Source organism: Ovis canadensis, chromosome 13 (assembly GCF_042477335.2).
Source record: "Ovis canadensis isolate MfBH-ARS-UI-01 breed Bighorn chromosome 13, ARS-UI_OviCan_v2, whole genome shotgun sequence".
NCBI classification, from domain to species: domain Eukaryota; kingdom Metazoa; phylum Chordata; class Mammalia; order Artiodactyla; family Bovidae; genus Ovis; species Ovis canadensis.
Genome location: NC_091257.1, coordinates 42,546,530 through 42,568,824, shown reverse-complemented (window position 1 = coordinate 42,568,824; position 22,295 = coordinate 42,546,530). Strand labels below are relative to the sequence as shown.

Genomic DNA, 22,295 nt, shown 5'->3' with positions numbered 1-22,295 from the left:
GGTAGGCTGCAGTCCATGGGGTCGCTAAGAGTCAGATGCAACTGAGCGACTTCACTTTCACTTTTCACTTTCATGCATTGGAGAAGGAAATGGCAACCCACTCCATTGTTCTTGCCTGGAGAATCCCAGGGACGGGGGGGGCTGGTGGGCTGCCGTCTATGGGGTCACACAGAGTCAGACACGACTGAAGTGACTTAGCAGTAGCAGCTACGACACTCGTGCATGGTTTTAATATACACTGACTGTTCCTAAAGTGCAACCGGACAAGTCCTATGGTTATGGAGGGACAACTGTGCTTTGATATCTTGTACAACACAGTAACTTGATATTTTTATACAATATTACGTTATTATAAAATATGGACTGAAACACTTTAATACCAAAGTCAATTTAAATAATGTTGAATGATACTCTTCAAAGTAGCAAAGGCAAAGCTAAAATCTATTAGCAATATTCCTGTTCTTCAAAATAAATTCAAACAAACCAACATACAACTAATGTTTCAGCTGAGGTTACAGGAACAAATTCTGAGTCCCATAACAGAGCACCAGAGTCAGAGGATAGCTCTGTTACCTGTGACCTTCTGGGCTCTTTCTTACCTCTTTTAAGATTCCTGTGTGCCTCGATTTTGCTTTTAGAATTGTCTGAAATTCCTCAGATTCCAGGTAGGCAAGTTGCTCTCTTCTTTTTTTCTTGGCAGGCTCCAATTCATCCTCAGCTAGAGCAGAATGAAAAAGTGTGAGCTGTCACAGAGGAACCGCAGAAAGTCAGTGTGTCTCACCAACTCAGCTTCCCCCAGCTCTGTGTTTCCCGCCATAAGGCCCTTCAAATTGAATTTACCTCCCCTGGTACCAACAAAGGGAGGCTCTTAGAAGAAGTGAACTGAGAAGTACAAACTAGAATGGAGGGAGGGGATGGCAGGTTTGATCACTAAATTAAAATCTCTTTTTCACCTTAAAATAAGGGCCAATTATGAAAAGAGGTAACAACAACAAAATTCCTATCTACAAATTAAGGTTAAAGTGACAATTGTCAGCTTCAGTTTTAAAAATTAAAATAGGGCCATTTAAAACAAGGTCTGCTCCTTTAAAGCAAAGTAAATCTTTATACTAATATATAGGTGCAAAGATACAATGAGTAATCTCAAGATTTTAAACTGTACATAATTTCATTTTAATTCAACGTGATTATAAAAAACAATCAGTTCCAGTTGCAGAAATTCTACTTAGGTCCTCTCCATAGAGGAAAAGTGGAAGAAAAAGAATGACTTTTGATGTCGAGGGCTTCCCTGATAGCTCAGTTGGTAAAGAATCTGCCTGCAAGGCGGGAGACCCCGATTCAATTCCTGGGTTGGAAGATCTGCTGAAGGAATAGGCTACCCACTCCAGTATTGGGCTTCCCTTGTGGCTCAGCTGGTAAAGAATCTGCCTGCAATGCGGGAGACCTGGGTTCAATCCCTGGATTGGGAAGATATCCTAAAGAAGGGAAAGGCTACCCACTCCAGTATTTTGGCCTTGAGAATTCCATGGCCTGTATAGTCCATGGGGGCGCAAAGAGTCAGACATGACTGAGCGACTTTCACTTTCAGTCTTTCAGCCTTCAGGCTGATTATGTTTTGGAACGTTTCCTCTGTAAGCAGCGTCTTTTCCCACTGGACAGCTTCCCATTTGGAGTACCTTGAGGAGAAAATGTGCTGTTCTTTTCTACACGTTCCTTCACTTCCAGGACATCCTGGGGTTCCTTTAGCTTCTTAATGCTATTTGGGTCTGTTTTTGTAAGAATCTGGCCTTTTGACTTTAATTTGGTTATAGCAGCTAACTAGGAAAACAGAAAAGAGAGGGAGATAAAAATCTAAATGATAAGATAGGCATCTGTAGCTCTGTATCCCTTTCCAATGAATTAACCAGCGAATTCTTGCAGTTCTCAAACATACATTAGCAAAATATATCTTCATTTTACTTGGCATTATTAACACAATCATTAAAACTTCAAAGAAGGGAAAACAGGTCTGTAAGTTAGCAAACCAAATCTCAGTTTGTTTCGAACAGAAAAAAGAATTCCAAGTCTGCCACTTACTAGTTTATAACCTGACTTAATTGTTCAGCTTCAGTTTCTACATTTGTAAAATGAAGATGACAACCATATCTTTTAGGGTTGTAGTTGTAAGAATAAAATAAGATAATGCAAGCCAAGCATGTACTTATACACAGTAAATAGCACGTATGCACAAATATCAGACACAGAATAATAGTAACACAGGTGTGTGATTGCTATTATTATTACTGAAGGTGTGGCTTTGCCTTGCAGCTAGCCTTTGCTCTTCATGTGATTCTAGCTGCTAACTAGCACAGAGAAGACAGGTTCAAGTTGGGGGCTCCGTGACTCAGGAAGAGGAGAGGTTCTGACCACCCCCAACTGCCACTTCAATCAGAGCAATTTAGCTTCTAGCTGTCTACAGACGGGGCTTCTACATAAGATTTCTTCCATGTTATCTCCTGCAGCCTGACAAGAAATAATGTAGAGACAGTGGCTAGTTTTCTTGGATTAAATTAATGGCACTGTTGATACCAATTATCATTTAAAATTCCTTTGACTCTAATTATCATGATCAATAAATAGGTATGAGGTAACTGTCTTTCTGGTTACGGGTATATTAAGTTTGAAGCACCAGCTATGTCTCACAGAATACAAGTCCAAGTGGTGAAGAAAACAGATGCCAGTTACCTTTTTGGCTTCTGCTAAGGCACTCAGTTTTGGTCTTGGTGGTGGTGACTCATCAAAAAAGAGGACATCATCTCCTTCTGAGATGCCTCTTCCAAGTTTGGGCATCTGCGTGGCTGGGGTTCCTTTCATCTTGGGGAATTCAGCCCCCATTGGTGGAGATTGACAAGGGGGCTGCTGAGAAGAGGATGGCACAGCTGGGCTCTTGATTTCACTGGAGCTTTGCAGAAAGCTTTATAAAGAAAAAGGCAGTCACAAACTACGCACACAAGCACAAAACACACAGACTGGGAGACCACAGACAGGCCACCAGCTGATAAGTAGTCGTCAGTAAAATAATTTTCCATCCTTGGTTATTCAGATTAGCGCATAGTAAAAACAAAACTAACCTCAATAATTCTTCAGTTAACTGACTTTTCACTGAATAAATGCTAATTGTTTCACCAATTTAGAACTGATTATCAACTGGCTTTCTAGTGGGGTCGGTATATGGAGCATCTTCAGCCCTGAAAGTGAGCTGTGCCCTCTGGTTAGCTGAGATGCTTCAGGAACTCACTGAATCTGTGTATTTTGTTTATTCTACTAGGATGAGGTAACACGCACAATACATTTGGAAATCATAAAAGAAGGGTGCTATTAATATAATTCACACTGATTATATATGGGCTTTTAAAAAAATTTTATGATATTTTATTTTTCTAGTACAGTAGTTTTACAACGTTGTGTTAATTTTTGTTGTATAAGATATCTCCTCTTCCTTGAATCTCCCCATCCCTTCATATGTGGCTTCAAGGGCCATGTAAAAATAACAAAGGTCAGAAATCATTTGTCCAAACCTCTCATTGTAGAGATGAAGAAACTGAGGCCCAAGACCCCACTGCCCATTAAGTGACAGGCTGAGGACTAGTACCAGGTAATCCTGAGCCAGTCTTCTTTTCACGACCATATTATCCTCACTCCTGTAAGTTCCAGGATGAGTCTGCAAACTGCCTACCAGATGCTGTCCAAAGATAAGTTATGTTTGGCCAGGAAAACTTTGAAAAACTTTAAACTGTAATGCCATTAAACTGACAGGTACTTTCCACTCCCCACAAGGTCCACATATGTCCATGTATATACATATACACTCATGTCATCTGTAGGCCCCTGACGAATACTTCTATAGATAGCCTACCAGGACCTCAAACTAATCCACCTGAGGCCAAATCTGTTCCCCTATTTTTCCAAAGCATCTGTTCTTGACTCGTAATAGCCTTTTACCCCCTATGGAACCACATACCCTGCAAGAGCCCAGGTCTGGGACAGCAATGGTTCAACACTGAAGTAGAACAGGTAGGTGTGAGTTTAAACTTGGCTCCAACATCTACTAGCTCTCTGGTCTTCAGTTACATTAGTCACAAAACAAGGATAACACTTCACAGATTATGATAAGGACCAGTGTGACACGTGTACAGTGTAAAGCATGGTGGCCAGTGTACACTGGGTACCTGCAGACCGTAGCTTTTACTACCATTTGAATAACTTGAGTTCAAGAATCTTTGATTCATTTACTTTCCATACCCATTTCCACTTGATTTTGTTTCTCAAATGACTATTCTCAGTGCCTCAATTTTATCACTGACCTGAACAAATGCAGAAGCCATGCACTGGCTCAGACTATAATTAAAAAACCTAACTGACAAAACTGAGAAACAGGTGGCAAACTGGCCACAGTCTACTTTCCTTTTTCACAAAACTGTCTTTGCATGTCATTACTTTCTCTTTTCTACAGTGACATTCATTACTACAGCCTGTAGTACCTGGTCTCAGGATTCACTAGCATCAGTCAGAAATACTTACCTTTAAATGCTTTATAACTTTAAAAGTTATGCTAAAATTATTTTTTAAAAACTTTCAAAGCTGAAAAGGTGGCCAATCACCTCAAATCCAAAGTTACATTTCTGAAATCTATTAGAACAGCCCCAGAATTCATGAGATGAGCAATCTAAACGGGGAATATTAAACCTGTGACTCCTACCGTTTCTGTATTTCTTCTGACTTCTTTTTCCGCATCTCTAACATATGCTGCTTCTGTTGCTTCAAGAGCGCTGATGCTGAGATAGACTTGAAAGCAGGTTTCGGGCTCCCCACGATCCCTAAAACATAAGCCACAGGCTGAGGAAGTTCTGAGAGGGGCAGGGTCTCAGGTGTGGACGCTAGAGCAGGTGCAGGCTGACTCTACCTGATGACTTGGCTTTGGCTAAATGATGTTTCAAGTTTCTGGCTCCAGATGTAGGCAAGTCCATCAATTCCCTGAATTCCTCAGAACAAGACAAGCTCTTCTGGGGTATTCCTGAAATATATATCAGGTTCAGAGGATTCAAAATTCAGTCTATTTTCTGTCATGTATCTTATTCCTTTTTAAACTCTGCTTTCATATTTTTTTCATTTGTAAAATGAAGTAGATGGAATATCAAGAGAAAAGAGAATCCTTAACCTCTAATATCAGACCAGTAGGACTATAAAGGTAAGACAAATATCTTACTTTGAAAAATGATTAAAATACCATTATCTGAGGGGTCATTTTACACACTATTTCTGGATTGTACACTACGGGAAAGGGTCCATGCTAGACTTTGACCGCTGTTATAAACAGAGCCCCAAGGACAGAGCAGAGGTGGCATTCTCTGACCTGTACCTGTTTTAGTGAAAGACAGAAGTTGACAATACTGATTCTAGTGCCAGACACTAAGAGTTAGACCCAGATACATCAAGACGTTTTAAAAACCTAAGACACCGCTAATATGTTATTGCGTAAGATGCTGCCAACGAAGCTTGGTTCTTTTACTTTAGGTGATGTCACTCAGTATAATTTAGAGTTAGGAACTAACTGTTTTCAATCCTGAAGCCTACAAATTTAAGATGAAGAAAGAAACAAAATTACCTAGTTTTTGTTGAGTTTCCTGAAGAATCAAGTCTGTGCCCTTAACCACCAGGTTAGTTAGAGTGGTTTGAATCTTCTTTTTAGGAGCAACAGCAGCTGCACTGAAAAGGAAAATGAAAACCACTGAAAGTCAATGCTCTGAGGTAAAGAAGGCAGAAAAGTAGTCGTTACAAAATGTCAATGTTTCTCAAAGCTCCTTTTAAGTAGACTGTAGTTAATACCATGGTCCTACCCCTAACTGGTGTGTGCATTATGTCACAGACCTAAGACAGGCAACCTACAAACTTGCTTGAAGGCCATTCTGGAAAAGTAAATTGGCAAAAGAAATCAAAATATGCCAACACTTTGATCAAGAGTAGGACTTATCAAGAAGTCTAGGATTTACATTAAGACCTATGCAAAAATTTAGGATATTAATGGAAGCTTTGTATTGTTCAAAGTTAGAAATACTATAAATGTTTATCCATAGGGAATTATTTAAATTATCAGAGCCATGTGAAAGAATACTGTAGCCACTTAAAATAATGCCGTTAAGTGAATATTCCACAAAGAAAAATTCATTATTTTTATGGGAAAGAAGAACATTGTAAATTATAGGCATACTGTGACCTCATTTTATACTCTTAAAAATTTATACTTATGGGAAATGTCCCCCCAAACCATATATACCAAAACTAACAGTTATCTAGATGGTGGGATTATAGATGGTTTTTATTGTCTTCTTTTGGCTAAACTGTACATGTTTAAAAAAATAATGTTATGTGCATTGCCTTTTGCAATTTGCTAAAATACAGACATTATTTTAAACCTTAAAAATGTTCTTGATATTACAAAATAGAGGTGAGAGTCCTCTAGCCCAATGTCTCTTGGATTGAGGACAAAATCTGTTTTATTCTTGGACCAACTATAGCTCGCTTGAGCCAAATCCCTGCCTCAAATGTATTTTATAGAGTCAGGTGACAGGCCATCAGTCACCTACTCAGGGACTCTAGGGAGAGGCTGAGATCCCCAGGAGCGCCAGCTTCAGCAGTATCCCCCTTCCCTGTGAGGTTTCTCTGCATATTCATTCACTAAATTCATTGTGGGTTCCCTAAGATCTACAACCTCACGCTCACAATGGAAATGATTTCAAGGATGTCAACACTATGATGAACACTTTCAGTGGCCAATCAGTCCTGACAAGTTGGACTATTCACATTAGAAGCCAAAGAGGAAGTGTGGGCTCCCTGTTAAAGATCAGGAGAGCCCGACTCAGTTTCTCCTCCTTCTAAGTGTGTTTTCTTCTCTCCCCAGGAATGAAGCAACCTTGTTTTGGGTCTCTTCTCCTCTGCTCCATTGTTTTAGGCAGCTTGTTATAAAAGATAAAACCTGCACAAACCTTCTAGGACTGGGACAAAAATGTACAACCACTGGGCTTACTTTTTGTTTTTTCCTTTTTGGCCACACAGCACAGCATGCAGAACTTCCCCCATCAGGGATGCAACGCACACCCTCTGCAATGGAAGCATGGGGTCCTAACCACTGAACCACCAGAGAAGTCCTGGGTTTACTCTTAAATGAAGACCCCAGCCCTCAAAGAAGCTCTGAGAATGTCTTACATTGAGGCTGCATATGAGGCTGAAGAAACGCCTCCGTAGTAAAAACCATCCTGACACAGCCGTTCTTTCAGGCTGATGCCTTTGCGAGCAAATTTCTTTGGAATGCGGCCTCCAGAGAAGGTGGACTGCAAGTCAGCTCGCCTGGCGCTAAGCCTCTTGTACTGGGCCTGGATGTGATACTGACAGTACTCACAGTCATTCTGTGAAGAGAAAGAGCAGCTGTATCAACATTAGGACAATAGGCCGGGGACAATGTTAATGGACGCAACTCCTTTACAACTCCTTTCTCCCAGCCTCACAGAGAGCTATTCTGTAGGCAAAACCCTCCCGCCTAACTTCTGAGATCATTCTCTATCCACAGCTAAGAAGCAACTTAGAAGTTCATCCTCTAGGTAAGGGGGTGGAGTTGGGGGTGATAAATTGGAAGATTGGGATTCATACACACACACTATTATATATAAAATACATAACTAATAAAGACCTGCTCTATAGTACAGGGGACTCTATTCAGTACTCTGTAATGGCCTATATGGGAAAGGAATCTAAGAAAGAGCAGGTGTAAGTATATACATAACTAATTCACTTTGTTGTATACCAGAAACTAACACAACACTATAAATCAACTATACTCAACAGAAATTAAGAGAAAAAATTTAAGGGGACTAAATTCTGAACACACTATTTGGGTACAAGAAAAAGTGGCACTTTTCAAACTGCCGTTGTCCTCTTTCTACAACGGAAATAAAGTCAGTTTCTAGGATGAAGCTTCAAAATGTTATGCCAAATGAAAGAAGTTAGACACAAAGGTCCCATGTTGTATGATTCCTTTTATGGCATATATCCACAGAGACAGAAAACAGATTATAGGTCATCAGGGAAATGGTTACTTAATTGCTAGGGGGTGTCTTTTAATGGGGGTGATGAAAAGATTTTGAAACCTGGAGCTGGTGGTTGGACAATAAAGTGAATACACTAAATATTACTGACGTAAATGGTTAACTATACACAATGTGAATTTTACCTCAACAGAAGTTAAAAAACAAAACAAAATCAATTTCCTTTCTGTTTCTCTGGTTGACTCTCAGACAAATGCTACCCTTATAGTGAAAGGCACAAAGAGAAACTATTAAGTATTGTTGAACTAGGTGAAACTTAAAGAGATGCTGACAATGGAGGTTTAATGGTCCAGCTCTTGTGATCTGACAGGTATACTTCCCCTGAGACCTCTTTCTAACTGTCTCCTTCTTCCCTGTTTCCTGCTCACTAGTTCATCTGTTAGACAGCAATGAGTGAAATAAAAAGAGATGAAACCAGAACCTATTATCCAATCTTTTCAAAGAGCTCTAAGAAGTACCACTTCACATCTACTTGGATGGTTGTAATCAAAGACAGACAGTAACAAAGTGTCAGAGAAACTAGAACCCTCACATACTGCTAGGGAGATTGTAAAAGCCATCTGGGGGAACCAGTTTGGTGGTTCCTCAAAAACCTGAATATAAATCCAGCAATTCCACTCCAGGTATATAGTTGAGGCAACTGAAATGGACATCTACATAAAAACCTGTATATGCTTGTTGACAGCAGCATTATCCATAACAGTCAGATATGAAAACCACCTAAGTATCTATCAACCAATGGATAAACTGAGTGTAGTCTATCCACACAATGGAGTATCATTCAAATACCAAAAGGAATCAAGTGCTTGTAGCATGAGCATAGCACAGATGAATTTTAAAAACATTATTCTAAGTCCAAAGAAGCTAGATACAAAAGGCTGTTCATTATACAATTCCACTGTATGAAATGTCTAGAATAGGCAAATCTATAGACAGAAAGTAGATGAGTAGTTGCCAGGACTAGAGGAGAAGGGGGATAGAGAATTACTGTTAGTGGGTATGGGTTTTTAGAAGGGGACTGAAAATGTTCTGAAATTACCTGGTGGAGATGATTGCACAACCCTGTGAATACATTAAAATCACTAGATTGTGCACTTCACAACTGAATGGTCTGGTACATGCATTCTATCTCAGTACAATGTTACTTTTCAAAAAAGAGAGTTCTACTAAAAGGGAGAATACAGTTATGTACTGGCTAAAATAAGGTTGCAGTGTATTTCATCATTAGTGTTTGATCTTCAACATTAGAAAGAATTGAGGGCAAATTAAAATTCCATCTTTCTTAAAGTTCCCAATCAGCTGGTAATAAAAGATCAGTTTCCTAAGAAGTTAAATCCTTCCCCTGCCCTCAGCTTTTTAAACTGGCATTATTAACCACATATTTTACTTTCTCTCTTTGATTCTTCCTATTATGTAGGAAACTCAGTTCCAAATAGGTCATTACAGGTCAAGTGCCTAAAATTTATTCTTATTAATTTCTTTCTTTAGCAAAAACCACCCCAACAAAGCTTAAACCTACCAAATTCACAATCTGTGTACATGGTTCTCCATTCTTTTTCTTTGCTTTACAGGTTCCCAGGTCAAGAGCTTCCCCCATAATTAAGATCTTTTGAGGATGATCAATAGATAAGCATATCTGTAGAAAAAGAGGTAGTGGGAATTAAAAGCAAACAAAGGTATGGCCCCCCCACCAGCAAGAATGGATATAATAACGGTTGGCATGAGTTAGGCTTTTTGTCCTTCTCATCAGTGCCCTGGGATTTGAAGCCAGTGCTCTGTAAAACAGCTGTAGAAATGGGAAAGAAGACATTTAGTTCTCTGTTCTCTCCTGCGTCTTTACTATCAGAATCCTAACGCTCAGCCTTAAGTGATGGAGCAGGTTCCCAGTTTTCCCAGCACTCTTTGCAGCTAGTGATTGTCATGTGACTCCACTCTGGCCAATGAGACCGAAGTAGTAGTTTGCAGGGAAGGTAGCCAAGAAAGCTGCTTTTCTATAAAAGCAGGGAAGAGGCTGGCTGACTTCCTGGCTTCAGTGGAGATATGATGGCTAGAGTTTCAAGCCATCTTGTGACCAAGAGGGAAATCTGAGAGACTCATGGACACCAGCCCTGGTGTTAGGGCATTATTACACTGCCTATGCCTGGATTTTTTATTATCCAAGAAAAACAAAAACTTCAGTGTCTACCATTACAAAGAACTGTCGTGAAGCTTTTGTTACTTGTGGCCAAACACCTTCCAAACCAATAAATGAAGATTTGTTGGTATTCTCTCCTGAAAGCAATGAATGCAACAACTTTGTCTCTTACTCCTCCTGATACAATGTGTCTATAACAGAAGCAGTAGCCTCTTGTTGACATCTGTGGAGAAACTGTTAAGTGTTCACACTGTACCTAGGTTTGCAGTTTACTAGAGAATCAGTAGGTAGTAACCCAAATTCTAATGCTGCTTAAGACTGTGAAAAGTCACTTTAAAAACGAAAATTCGTAAAGTTGCAGGTATGATTGTACTAACAAATGGAACAAACCCTCCTCAACTATAAACCCTTCCTTCCTGATGCTATGAAGGATATTCATAGGAGATGGAAGGGAACCTGAGCCCAAGAACTGAAAAATAAATTCCAGAAAGCTTGGAACGAATTTGAAAAAATATCATGAAATAAGCTGTCATAAAATACTCTAGCGTAGTCTGAAATTCAGAATACTGACAGGTAAGAAATGAATGACAAACAAAAAGCCAGTAAAATGGAATCAAAATAATACAAAAGCTTGACTTATTACCTGGAGGTAGACCAGCATAAAGGTTTTTGATAGAACTCAGCTAAGCTATAAAGACCACACACACACAAAAAAAAACCAATGGAAACAGAGTCTTACCTCCTCTGAACCATCCTTGGGCTTCATGGGGTTTGCATTGAGCAGCCCTATGACAGAACCCTGCTCAGTCTTCCAGAGTTCTTTGTGAACCTCTCCAAACAAGAACAGTGATACACATCGCGTCAAGTCACGAAGATCATTTAGTCGCCAGATGCTAAATGTTTTCCCCTGGAGCAAATCATTTATGCTTATCTTTAATAAATCTTGAACAATGGGTTACAATGTCTTCATTTACAGTCCAAGTGTTCTACTGTGGAAGATATCTAAGCATGACCTAGTCTGAATAGGTTATCATCAGAATGTCTGTTAATTGTAAGTTAATCCTTTCTCAAGGCTTTGGTATGCCTCTTCTCATTTTAGAAATGAAGGCAAAGAAAGGCAAGCCTCAGAAAGAAATGGCTTTCTTGTTAACTTTGTTTCTTCAAACTTGTTATTAGCAGACACAAACTAGTATATAAAATATTTAGACAATAAAGACTAGTACTGTAAAGCACAGGGAACTATATTCAATATCCTGTAATAAACCATAGTGGAAAAGAACATGAAACAAATCTACATATGTATAACCATCACTTTGCTGTACACCTAAAACACAACATCATAAATCAACTATATTCCAATAAAAAATTTACTGATATATATTTAAAAATATTATTTATCAGTTATTTTAATATTAATAAGGAAGTTTCAGTTCAATGCTTCTAAATCTTTCCTTAGTTTAGAAGAAAAACAGCATCATTTAAAGAAAACTGGTTGTATTTAACTCTAAAACTTTGGAAATACTATGACATATCAAGAAACTCAAAATGCTAGCCACACATAATATGAACAACTTCCATGTTTATAGATTTTTTAAAAAAGCAATTCACACAATACTGAATCAAGTTATTTCACTGAGGCAGCCCAGAGTGGGTATGGCTACAGGTTATAGTGAATTATTGCCTAAACTCCAGTATGATAATTATTCTTCCAAGGATTTATACAATGCCATTCTTAGAGAAGTTCAAATAAATTTCACACCTATTATTTCAATGTCATTATAGCCAGTGGTGATGCAATTATGAACTTCATCAAATGAAAACCAGACTTGTTCACATTTACTGAGACAGACCAGATATAGAGCAGGACTCAGAATCTGAAACTCAACCCCTGGTGTCAGATTCATAAAAAAATTTAAGGTTGGCCAAGATCAAAACTGGAGAATGAAATTAGTTTTGAACAAGATAATATGCAGTATTTTAGAGACAGCCTTTCAGGTAATCAAAAGACAATTCCTTCATTTTACAGATAAGGAAATGGAGGTCCTTAAAGAGTTAAGGGCCACCTAATGCCACAAGGCTCCTGATAAATGGAGAATGAGGCTTAGAATCCAGCTTTTCTGACTTGGCCACAGAATAATTTTTGTTATTCCTCAGTCAACTGTGATTTTAAAACTTATCAGACCTCTTGTAATATTTGTCAAATGAAATGTACCATCCTGTACTGGCCCAGGTCAGCAATATCAGGACTTCGGTGACTGACATCTTACATCTAATAAGGCTCTTCAAATGGTCTTTGAGGACGTGCTCCCCTTCCACAAGGGGGATTATTCAGAGTCGTAGGGCATCCACAGGCATCACCAAACAACAAGTAAAATGAATAAGAATGATGTGGACAATAAAAAGCATAAGAAACTTGTCTAATCAGACCTTCTTTAAGTAGGGCCTTCCTTACAGATCTCCCCCTCTGGTACCAACCAGGTGATGGTGTGGCAATTTGAGAACTTACTAGCAATGACTACAAAATGAAACACTGATGGGCTCTGGGTAACAAATCAAGAACATGAGTCTCCACTGTCAATCTGTGATGAAACAGCTGATTAATAAAATAGCTTACACTGTTAGAACTCTGTGGAGTGATTTTCTTCAATATAACTCCAAACGTCACCCAGTCTATTTCTTCCAGCTTCTCATTTGCCATCTTTTCCTTGAGCTGAGACAGTCTGATAAGTTTTCGGCCGATCATTTTCTTGTTCATTTCTGTGGAGGATACTCGAGGCTTTCTGGGTCAAGACACCAGCAATTGGTAGATTATTACTCTAAGAGATAACCTGGCACTGTAGCAAATTAGTTAGAAGAGATATTATGGACAGAAATCTCTAAAGCACCTATTCTCAGGGAGGCTTAGTACAAGGCACATATTTTTTCAGCAGGTAAAACTTCCCCGGTTGTTCAGTGGTTAAGACTTTGTTCTTCCACTGCAGCAGGCACAAGTTCTACCCTTTTGGGGAACTAACATCCCCATGCTATACAGCATGGCCTCCTCCCCAAAAGGAGACAATTTTAAAGACCAGGTTCGCTTTTCCACGGATATAGAACTGGGACTTATGTACAAAGTAAAGACCACAAATTACTTAAGTTCTTATGAATTCTAATATAATATTCTTTTAAAAATAATCTCTTGCTTTTAATACAAAATCATGAATTGCTTAGGTAAATTAAGATATTTCAATTCCATCAATTCTGTGAGAATGTCATAAGCTCTACTATTTCTAATTAGATTTTTTAAAAGCCAACCTTTTCACATAATAAAAAAAACTGACTCGAGCTTCAATTAATATATTCTTGTTTCTAATGACTGGTTAAAACTCATAAAATTTGCAAATTGTTTTTCTCTAGTTGAATATTAAAATTTGTTCCATGTTGGATCATAGGACGAGAGAAAGCAGTCAGGAGAAAACAAGCTTTTTGACTCTTTCACAAGTTTTCTAGACTAGAAACTCCAAGGGCTAACTCAACAATAAAGAATATTCGGGAGGGAAACACTGACATAAATGGAGAAATCCTTTCCTTATTTGATTTCTGAGTTAACAGGTTACTACGAAGCTACGATCCTACAGAGCATCTTCAGGTTCTGAGGTTCAGTAGAGCAATCATGAGAAAGATTCAAACAACTCTGCAACCCCCTAAATTTGTAGGCCCTACAGAAGCTTTGGCTGACTAGTTTCAACTTCGTCTACTTCCATTCAGTTCAAATGTATAGCAAGACTCACATAAGCAACATCTTTATTATCTCTAGGGTGTTTCCACTGGGAAAGGCAGTATTATCTCAGGAGGGCCACATTTACCTTGAAAAAGAAGCCTGAAGTTCCCTCAGTGAGTTTTTACTATATTCCATTCCTCGGACTCTGTCTCAAATGTAATTAAAATATTGATCCCCCACCCCCAATTTTGAAAAGTATGGAGTTATTACAATAAAGTTCTACTGCATGTCAACAGTCACTTGTTCTCCCCAATAACATATAATTTAAAAGCTTAGCAGTTTTAGTTTAGGTTGACAAGGTTCAGGTGTTCTACAGGGGTTGCACTTGGCTGCTCAGTACTAAAGGCAATCTGGTTTCAGAGTAAGGATGTCATCTCTGCCCAGGGCTTCAAGAGCAGTAATAACAGAGGTGCAAAGCAGTAGACACAGAAGACTTAGAAGTCCAGGTTTTCCCCTGAACTGATCCTGGGATGCATTTCTATTTTTTTCAAATTGGAGGACAATTGTTTTTTCACAATGTTGTGTTAGTTTCTGCTGTACAATGTGAATCAGCTGTACGTGTATATACATCTTCTCTCCCTTGAGCCTCTCTCCCACTCCCCATTTGTACTTTGCCTGAATATCTTAATTTCTCCACATAACAAAAGAGCACAGTTATTTCTATTAACATTAATTATAAGAAGATACTACTATCCTAGTTAAACTGTATATTCCTTTAGGTATTTAAGAATAGTCTCCACCACTGTTCCTACTAGCTTCTGGTTAAATACAGTACTTATTATTTATTGATTTCATTTTTAAGAACACATATCTTTTACTCTCTACACAAACAAGAGAAAGCTTTCCTTATCCATATGTAAATACACTGAGTCAAACTCAGTGCCAAAGGCTTAGTATGGTAAAGTACAAGAGCTATACGTCTCATGTGACTCAGCGGTACAAACACACTAATTCTGGAAGGCTCAGTCCCTAGGAACGAGGAAGAGGCATCTTGTGGGGCCTACGAGCAGAGTGAAAGAGAGGGCTGTCACAATTACTGACCTGAGCCTCAGCCCGGAGAAGGCTTCCACGGAGACTGCCTGAGCCATCTCCCCAGAGCTCCTGGGTGTCCCTGTACTCTGATCCCTAGTCATCCCACCAGGCTTGTTCCCAGGAGTTGTTCGCAGTGGTTGGGAGGGTACACTTGTCATCTTCAAAGGTGAGCATTGGGGCTCTAGAAAATATAAAAACCACACTGATAATTAAACATTTTTTTATTAGAATTGTTTCTTTTTTAATCAACACCTGTCAAATCTTGAGAGAATAACAGTAACCCACAGGATCATTTCTGTACTACCCCCAAACCTCTGCAGTGTAGTCCAGAACTTCCTGTGTATGGAAATGTTTTATACCACTGCTGTCCATGTGGTGGCCATCAGCCACAAGTGGACACTGACCACCTGAAACTGACCAGTGTGTCTAAGGAAATTAATGCCTAAATTTGTAATCTAATTAGTCACAAGTGGCTAGTGGCTGCATCAGTTCTACCCTAAAACACTGTTTCTCTGTGCAATGCCATTTCTTGAACAGTCACCATATACAGAGCACTGTGGTAGAAGGCGTAAAAGCCCTCCTTCTGAAATCAGTAATTAGTGGAGATTTGTGCACAGGTCAAATTCTACCTGAAAGACATTCAAATTTAGTTTCCCTTTCTTGTTTCATTTCAATTCATTTAATTTTACTTGTGTGTATGTGCGGGAGTGGGGATGGGGGTGGTCGTGGGAGTGTTAGGGGACCCAGGATATTCTGATATGGTTCTTTTCATATATTACAAGCATTTGATAATGTTCCTGAGGGTTGGAAAGCTTGGGTATTCTCCTGAATAAGTATAACTCTCTCTCAAATAAGATTGGTATTTACTTTCAAAGTGACTTTGGATCACTGCTCCCAAGGCAGGGGCTAGGGTAACCCTAGAACTTTTTAGAATCGCCAGAAACCATGCCCTTATCTCAACATCTCAAAACCCAACTTTGGACACTGTCTAATAAAATACTTTAGTAATACCAGAGCTCCTAAGGGAATAAACACCATTAATAAGTGGATGCATGGAATATATCATCTGTTCTCAAATAAATATGAACACACAGGGGCTACAGCCATTCTGTATTGTTGTGTCATATGCCAATGGTAGTCAAAAGGGCCTTTTTGAACATGTGTGATCAATAAAATGCTGCTTACTCTAAGCCAAGTTATCTCCAGGTCATTTTCTCTCAGATCTTCCAAAGAGTAATTGCTTTGGGCAAAAAGACAGTACAACAAAACCAATACACAGAGCTTACAAATCCTTTACATTTTATTTTGTGTGAATATACATATGTGCTGAAATAGGATTTGAGTACCACTATATCCTCCTGGCAAAGATGACTTTTTATAAGAATGAACCCTCTGGCTTCAAATTAAACTTGACCATTTTATTAAAGAGATCACTATGCCTCAGTCTCACAGCCTGAAGATTAAATCTCTAGCTTTCTAGCGTAAGAACTCAACCCAGTGATTATACTTCATTATAATTCAACTACAGGACTATACAACCAAAAAAAAATTGAATCCATTATGCATTTAAATATTTATTCTCTACCCAAGTATTTTTTAAGCACTTTGTGATGTACACAAAGATTATGAAATATAGAATGTGGTTCCCATTTCCAGGAAACTTACTTTTCTCAATGGGCAGGTAAGATAGACCAAGACACACACCCATACATAACAGATTGTAAACCGAGCCCAGGCAGTGAGAAACTAGGGGTCATGAGTACTCACCTGCAGGTGAGACCTTTGGTGTCCGAGCCACTCGCTTGGGTTTTGGTAGAGTAGGGACGTCAAGCTCCGCAGAAAAGCACAATGACTCCTGAATTTTCTGAACTTTCTTCTCCTTAAGAGGGGGACGTGGAGACTTATCTACTTGGTTAAAAGAAATTAGTAAAGAAAATTTAGAAAGGGGTTAAAAAACTGTTTCATCAGGAGTTGGATGCAGAAGTAACGTTATGATTTCTTTATAACAGAAATGCATACTATCCCTAGAATTGGTTTGATTACCTGGGGTTTTACATGAAAGGGGTGGACTTGCAGGCTGTTTAATTGTCGCTAGTTTCAGCTGTTCTTGTAAGGACTTCATTTGCTCTTGCAACTTCCTTAATTCATCTAGGGGAAAAAATATATTGATTTAAAAACCAGACCAGATGAAATACCATACATGATGAGAGCGCTGAAATAATTTTTGATATCTACCCATCACCTCCAAAACTTGAGACCCACAACAGAATCACATACTGAGAACTCATAATTAACTTTTGCACTTTAAATAGTTCCCCTTAGAGAAGTAAACATGATATTTCCAGCAAACAAATCTCTAATACCAAAGCTGATTATGAATTTGTACTACTGACAGATACATGTCCACGGTTGACAAGTTCTTAAGAGTCAAGAAATGATTATGGCCCCTAAGCAAGGATGACATGCAAATTTGTGAAGCTTTCCATATTTAAAACACAGAACAGATAAGATACAGGGATATAATGTATAGCACAGAGAGTAAACCAATATTCAGTAATAACTTTAAATGGAGTATAATCTATAAAAATGTCAAATCATTATGCAATACACCTCAAACTAATAACACTATAAATGAACTATATTTCAATTAAAAATATATATGTAAATTAAAAAAATACATATCAGAGATTCCATGTCAGGAATAAGAAAATGGCAACCTACTCCAGTATTCCTGCCTGGGAAATCCCATGGACATAGGAGCCTGGGTGGGCTATAGCCCACGGGGTCTCAAAAGAGTTGGACACTATAGTGACTAAACAACAACTTCATAAAACTAACTAATATAAATAAACCTTTTCTAGTTGATGTTTATAAGTATTTGAATCTCCTGTTGGGATTAAAATAGAAATTCTGTAGCCAAAATCCACCTAGAATCCTAATCATACAGATTAGGATAAGTGACCTGGGACAAGTCACTTACATGCTCCAATGTTCCTGAAACAATGAACTAAAAACCTTGTCATACTGCTTTTTTGTGAGATGATAAAAACAGGAAAAAAAATCTGTAACACTAAAAAAAAGAAAGAAAAAGAAAGAAAGAAAAGAAAAAGCCACTCCTAGATGGATCTGTTCAGAAAAGGTCTTCTCCTCAAACAGAATATGTGGTGGCTGTGTAGTCTTGTCTCTGGCTCCCTTTGCTAATTCCCAAAGTATTACTTTTCTGTAATAATTGTGAGAAATGTTAGAGCCATTTTGCAAAGGCTTAATTATAGCTGGCTGACCCTGGTATCAGGGACTGCTGTGCCCTCAAATGCTAGCTTTAAATGCTTGCTCCACTAACTTCTACAATTTTTTTTTGCAAAGTCATGTATCTGTACCCCTGACTCAGCAGCTATTTTGAAGAAAGCTGTCAGTTGAGTAGTCTTCATCTGGTCTATCATAAAGAAATTAGAGAAAGCAAGTGGTTAGGGCACCTTGTAACTCCTGATTAGTTTTCCCTTGACTGGGAGCAGGAGCAGGGATGACCCTCTCTTTAGTTGACTGCGATGTAGGAGCTTCTTCCTCATCTGTTAAGTCTCCCATGTCTCCAAAGAGAGTGGCCAAATTCTCCTTTTGGTTTTCAGCCTTTTCCATTTCTCCCTCATCAGTCTCCTCTGTGTAAGATTCACCATCACCATCAGCGTCAAAGAGCTCATCAAATGAGTCAGGTTCACCATCTTCCTGGGTCAAGGGCTCACTCTCTTCTGAATTACAATCCAAGGCCGACTCATTCTCCTCTAGCAATGCAGTCAGCAGAGACAAATCATCTTCCTCCCCTATGGGAAAAGAAGGAAAAAAAGGAAGCCTATCTGTGAAAAACAGCCATTGACAGCAGAGTCAAAACATTCAACATTCATAACGCAGTTAAAATGACTGCAGATTCACCTTTTTGCCTGGTACATGTAACTATCGTTCTTGTTTCTACGTTTCTTCTCCCCAAGTGCTTCTCGGCGGGCACTAGGCTAAGAAAGTAGGGGCCAGTATCTGCTTAGTTATCTCAGTGGGCCAGCCACTGGACTAGATCTCTTTATCTACATTACTTAAGCTAATCAGATGACTTCCTGCATATGAAATTCAATCTACAATGGAATAACTGAAAATCATACTAAGTATACATTTAGTTCCTAGATGTATACATTCCCCTACTTTTTAATTGTTTTAAGTAATTTTTAAAAACTACAGAAAGTTACAAAGCATTACATTAAACGTACTCATATCCCATCAACCAGAATTAGCCATAATTAACTTTTTATTAGAGAAGGAAAGGGCAACCATGCCAGTATTCTTGCCTGGAGAATTCCATGGACAGAGAAGCCTGGTGGACTATAGTCCATAGGGTCGCAGAGTCAGACATGGCTGAAGCAACTTAACACACACACAACCTTTTATCATGTTTGCTTTTGGCTTTTACGTTAGAAGTTTATTATGTCAAATCTTATCCCAACTCCTTACCATAGCCACCAGGTTCCAGTATAATCACTGTCATAATTTTGATGTATCACTCAAGGCCATTCTCCATACTTTTAACATAAATACATATTCATTAACGTATCTGGCAACTATTTACATAGCATTTACATTGCACTGGGTATTATAAGTCGTCTAGAGATTATTTAAAGTGTACAGGATATGTGTAGCTTGTATGCAAAAAAATATGCCATTTTATTAACATATCATGGACCTGAGCATCTGGATTTTGGTATCCATGCAGGGTCCTGGAATACATGCCCTGTGGATACCAGGGATGACTGTATTAACTGATTTTTTCCTCAGAGCAAAACAGACAAGAAGACAAATGTTTGGTGACTTGCCAGAGGTGAAACTGTCAAGAGCAGGAATTTGAACCCAGGCAGCCTCACTTCAGAGTTCACCTTTGATCTGAAATCTGTTGAAGTGGTTTTAGTCTAGCTCTGACAAATTCTTATACTACTTCTAAATTTTGTTCATTTTGCAGGGATATGTGCAAAATATTTATTAGTACATAGTGAGAGAGAGATCAGCCCTGGTTTTCTTATGAAAAGATGGATTCAAGGCCAAGAGTGTGGAGCCACTAGGCAGCCTTTCTCACCCAAGGTTCCCAGTGGTGTTGGGCACAGGCCTCTTCCAGGGTGTGCTCTCTGTAACAGCTTGGAATGGGAGAGAGAGGAGGGCCTCTTGGCTCCGTTTTGGGGATGCGGTTATCTCACTTGGAACCTGGGTAGCCAAGTAGCCTCTTCTCTCTTGCTACACCCTGCAGTCTTGGAATCATTGCTGACTAAGCAACTCAGATTAATCATTATGCAATCTCTGACTTTAAGCTTTAGGTTCTTTCATCAGATTCTAGACCCTGAGTTGACCACTGGCTCATTTCCTTCTGAGGTCAAGGAGCGTAGAGTGGTAGAAAGCATATTGGTTTGCTGATCTCTATCCTAACCCAGGCTCCTGTGCTGACCTGTTTCATCATTTGATCCTGAACAGGCCCTTAACTTCTCTAGATTTCAGCCCCCATCTTTTCAGTGAGGGAGTGTATCATGTATCCTTAATGCCTATGCTTTAAATGCCTGATTTTATAAAGGAATCATGCCCAAATTGTGGGGAGGTAGGAATGAGCAAATAAAAGAAACAGGTAAATCAAGAATGAAGAAATCCAACTGGCCAATAAATAAATAAACAGTTCTCTACCTCACCAGTAATCCTGGAAATGCAATTAAAATAGTGAGCTACCTTTTAAAATCATCCATCAGATTAGTTAAAAAATCTTGGATGATGTCTCAGATGCTGGTGAGGTGGTAGGGAGAAATGCTCACACATGTGCCAAACAAAAGAAAACAACATAATTGCAGCATAGTTTAGAGTGGTAGAAGATTGGAACCCATATGCCTTTTACTGGAAAATGATTACTAAAATGTGATTCAATCTTACCATGGACTGTAATTAAAAGAAATACAGCAATTGAAAGAAATAAAATGAAACCATATTTTGATTTGCATCAATGTTACATGCAATGCTGAATGAAACCAGGAGAGGAGTAATACGTAGTGTGAAATAATTTATATAAATATTTTAAAGTAACATGGATACCAAAATCCACAGATGCTCAAATCCCTAATATATTACTTATAACACCCAGTGCAATGTAAATGCTATGTAAATAGTTGCCAGAGCTTAGCAGACTCAAGTTTAGCTTTTTGGAACTTTCTGGAATTTTTCCCCCCCTCAAATATTCTCTATATGCAAGCAGTTGGTTGAATCTGCAGATGGGCAACCGTCAGATATGGAAGGCCAACTGTATGCATAGGATCTTAGAGCAGTGCCTGGCCAACCATCATTATTATGAAAGACAATGTTAGGAACAGAAAGTGTACCTGGTTAAAACAAATAACATTCACTGACTGAAGTGAGATTTCTATTGAACTACTCAGACATTGCTTGAGGGTAAGGTAGCTATTTTCACTATTTTATAAGTGATTTAAGTAACAACTAAAGAAGGAAATGGCAACCCACTCCAGTATTCTTTCCTCAGAAATCCCATGGAAAGAGGAGCTTGGCAGGCTACAGTCCATGGGGCAGCAAAAACAGCTGAACACGACTTAGTGACTAAGAGACAAAGAGAGAGATAAGTAACAACAAGCCCACGGACAAAAGATTGATTTTTCACGAAACAAAAGGAAACTGAGAAAACTGCCAGGACTCACCATCCATGCTGTCAAGTGAACGGTGGCAATGGAAAACTGAAGGAGTATCAGGTGCCCAGGAGATGGCAGCAATGCAGAACCTTGGCTGTGTGGAATCAACGTAGGAAAAAATCACTCTCAACTGTTCTCTCACATTACATATCCAACAAATCCAGCATCCTACAAACTGTAGGAGCTTAAGCTCAAAATTAATCCAGGCTCTGGCCATTTCTCACCCCACCACCAACATTCTCTCCCTCCTTGTATGGATGCAGTCCCTTGTATGATGTGTCTTGTCTGCAAGCTACTGTTATGCAAACTTCATTGAGGTACAGAGTTGTTTTGTGTGATACTAGATTACACGGATGAGACAAACTGTGAACAGGTATGACGACACTCAGAGGAATAGCTGGCATAGCTAAGTAAGATAACTTTATATTATCCTGTGCACTTTCCTCTTTCATTTAAAATGATTTTTAAAACTACAAGAAAAATGTGTCAATTTTCTAGGCTATTGTTTAACTTATAAGTGCTCTATA

At 38.9% G+C, this 22,295-nt stretch overlaps 1 protein-coding gene across 8 annotated transcripts in view; it reads right to left on the bottom strand.

The window, feature by feature from the left end:
* MCM10 (minichromosome maintenance 10 replication initiation factor) overlaps window positions 1-22,295 on the bottom strand; it is a 52,437-nt gene that overhangs the window by 27,623 nt on the left and 2,519 nt on the right. For all 8 annotated transcript variants that reach the window (XM_069547491.1, XM_069547492.1, XM_069547485.1 and 5 more), the window contains exons 2-16: window positions 21,778-21,862; window positions 18,538-18,879; window positions 17,108-17,212; window positions 16,832-16,969; window positions 15,074-15,245; window positions 12,887-13,052; window positions 11,012-11,179; window positions 9,658-9,774; window positions 7,243-7,442; window positions 5,645-5,745; window positions 4,943-5,053; window positions 4,739-4,856; window positions 2,725-2,953; window positions 1,677-1,818; window positions 600-718 (exon numbers count right to left, since the gene is read on the bottom strand). In XM_069547491.1, the coding sequence (XP_069403592.1) occupies window positions 600-718; window positions 1,677-1,818; window positions 2,725-2,953; window positions 4,739-4,856; window positions 4,943-5,053; window positions 5,645-5,745; window positions 7,243-7,442; window positions 9,658-9,774; window positions 11,012-11,179; window positions 12,887-13,052; window positions 15,074-15,245; window positions 16,832-16,969; window positions 17,108-17,212; window positions 18,538-18,879; window positions 21,778-21,784 (2,235 nt within the window). In that variant the 5' untranslated portion in view covers window positions 21,785-21,862. The remainder of the gene's footprint in view (window positions 1-599; window positions 719-1,676; window positions 1,819-2,724; window positions 2,954-4,738; window positions 4,857-4,942; window positions 5,054-5,644; window positions 5,746-7,242; window positions 7,443-9,657; window positions 9,775-11,011; window positions 11,180-12,886; window positions 13,053-15,073; window positions 15,246-16,831; window positions 16,970-17,107; window positions 17,213-18,537; window positions 18,880-21,777; window positions 21,863-22,295) is intronic.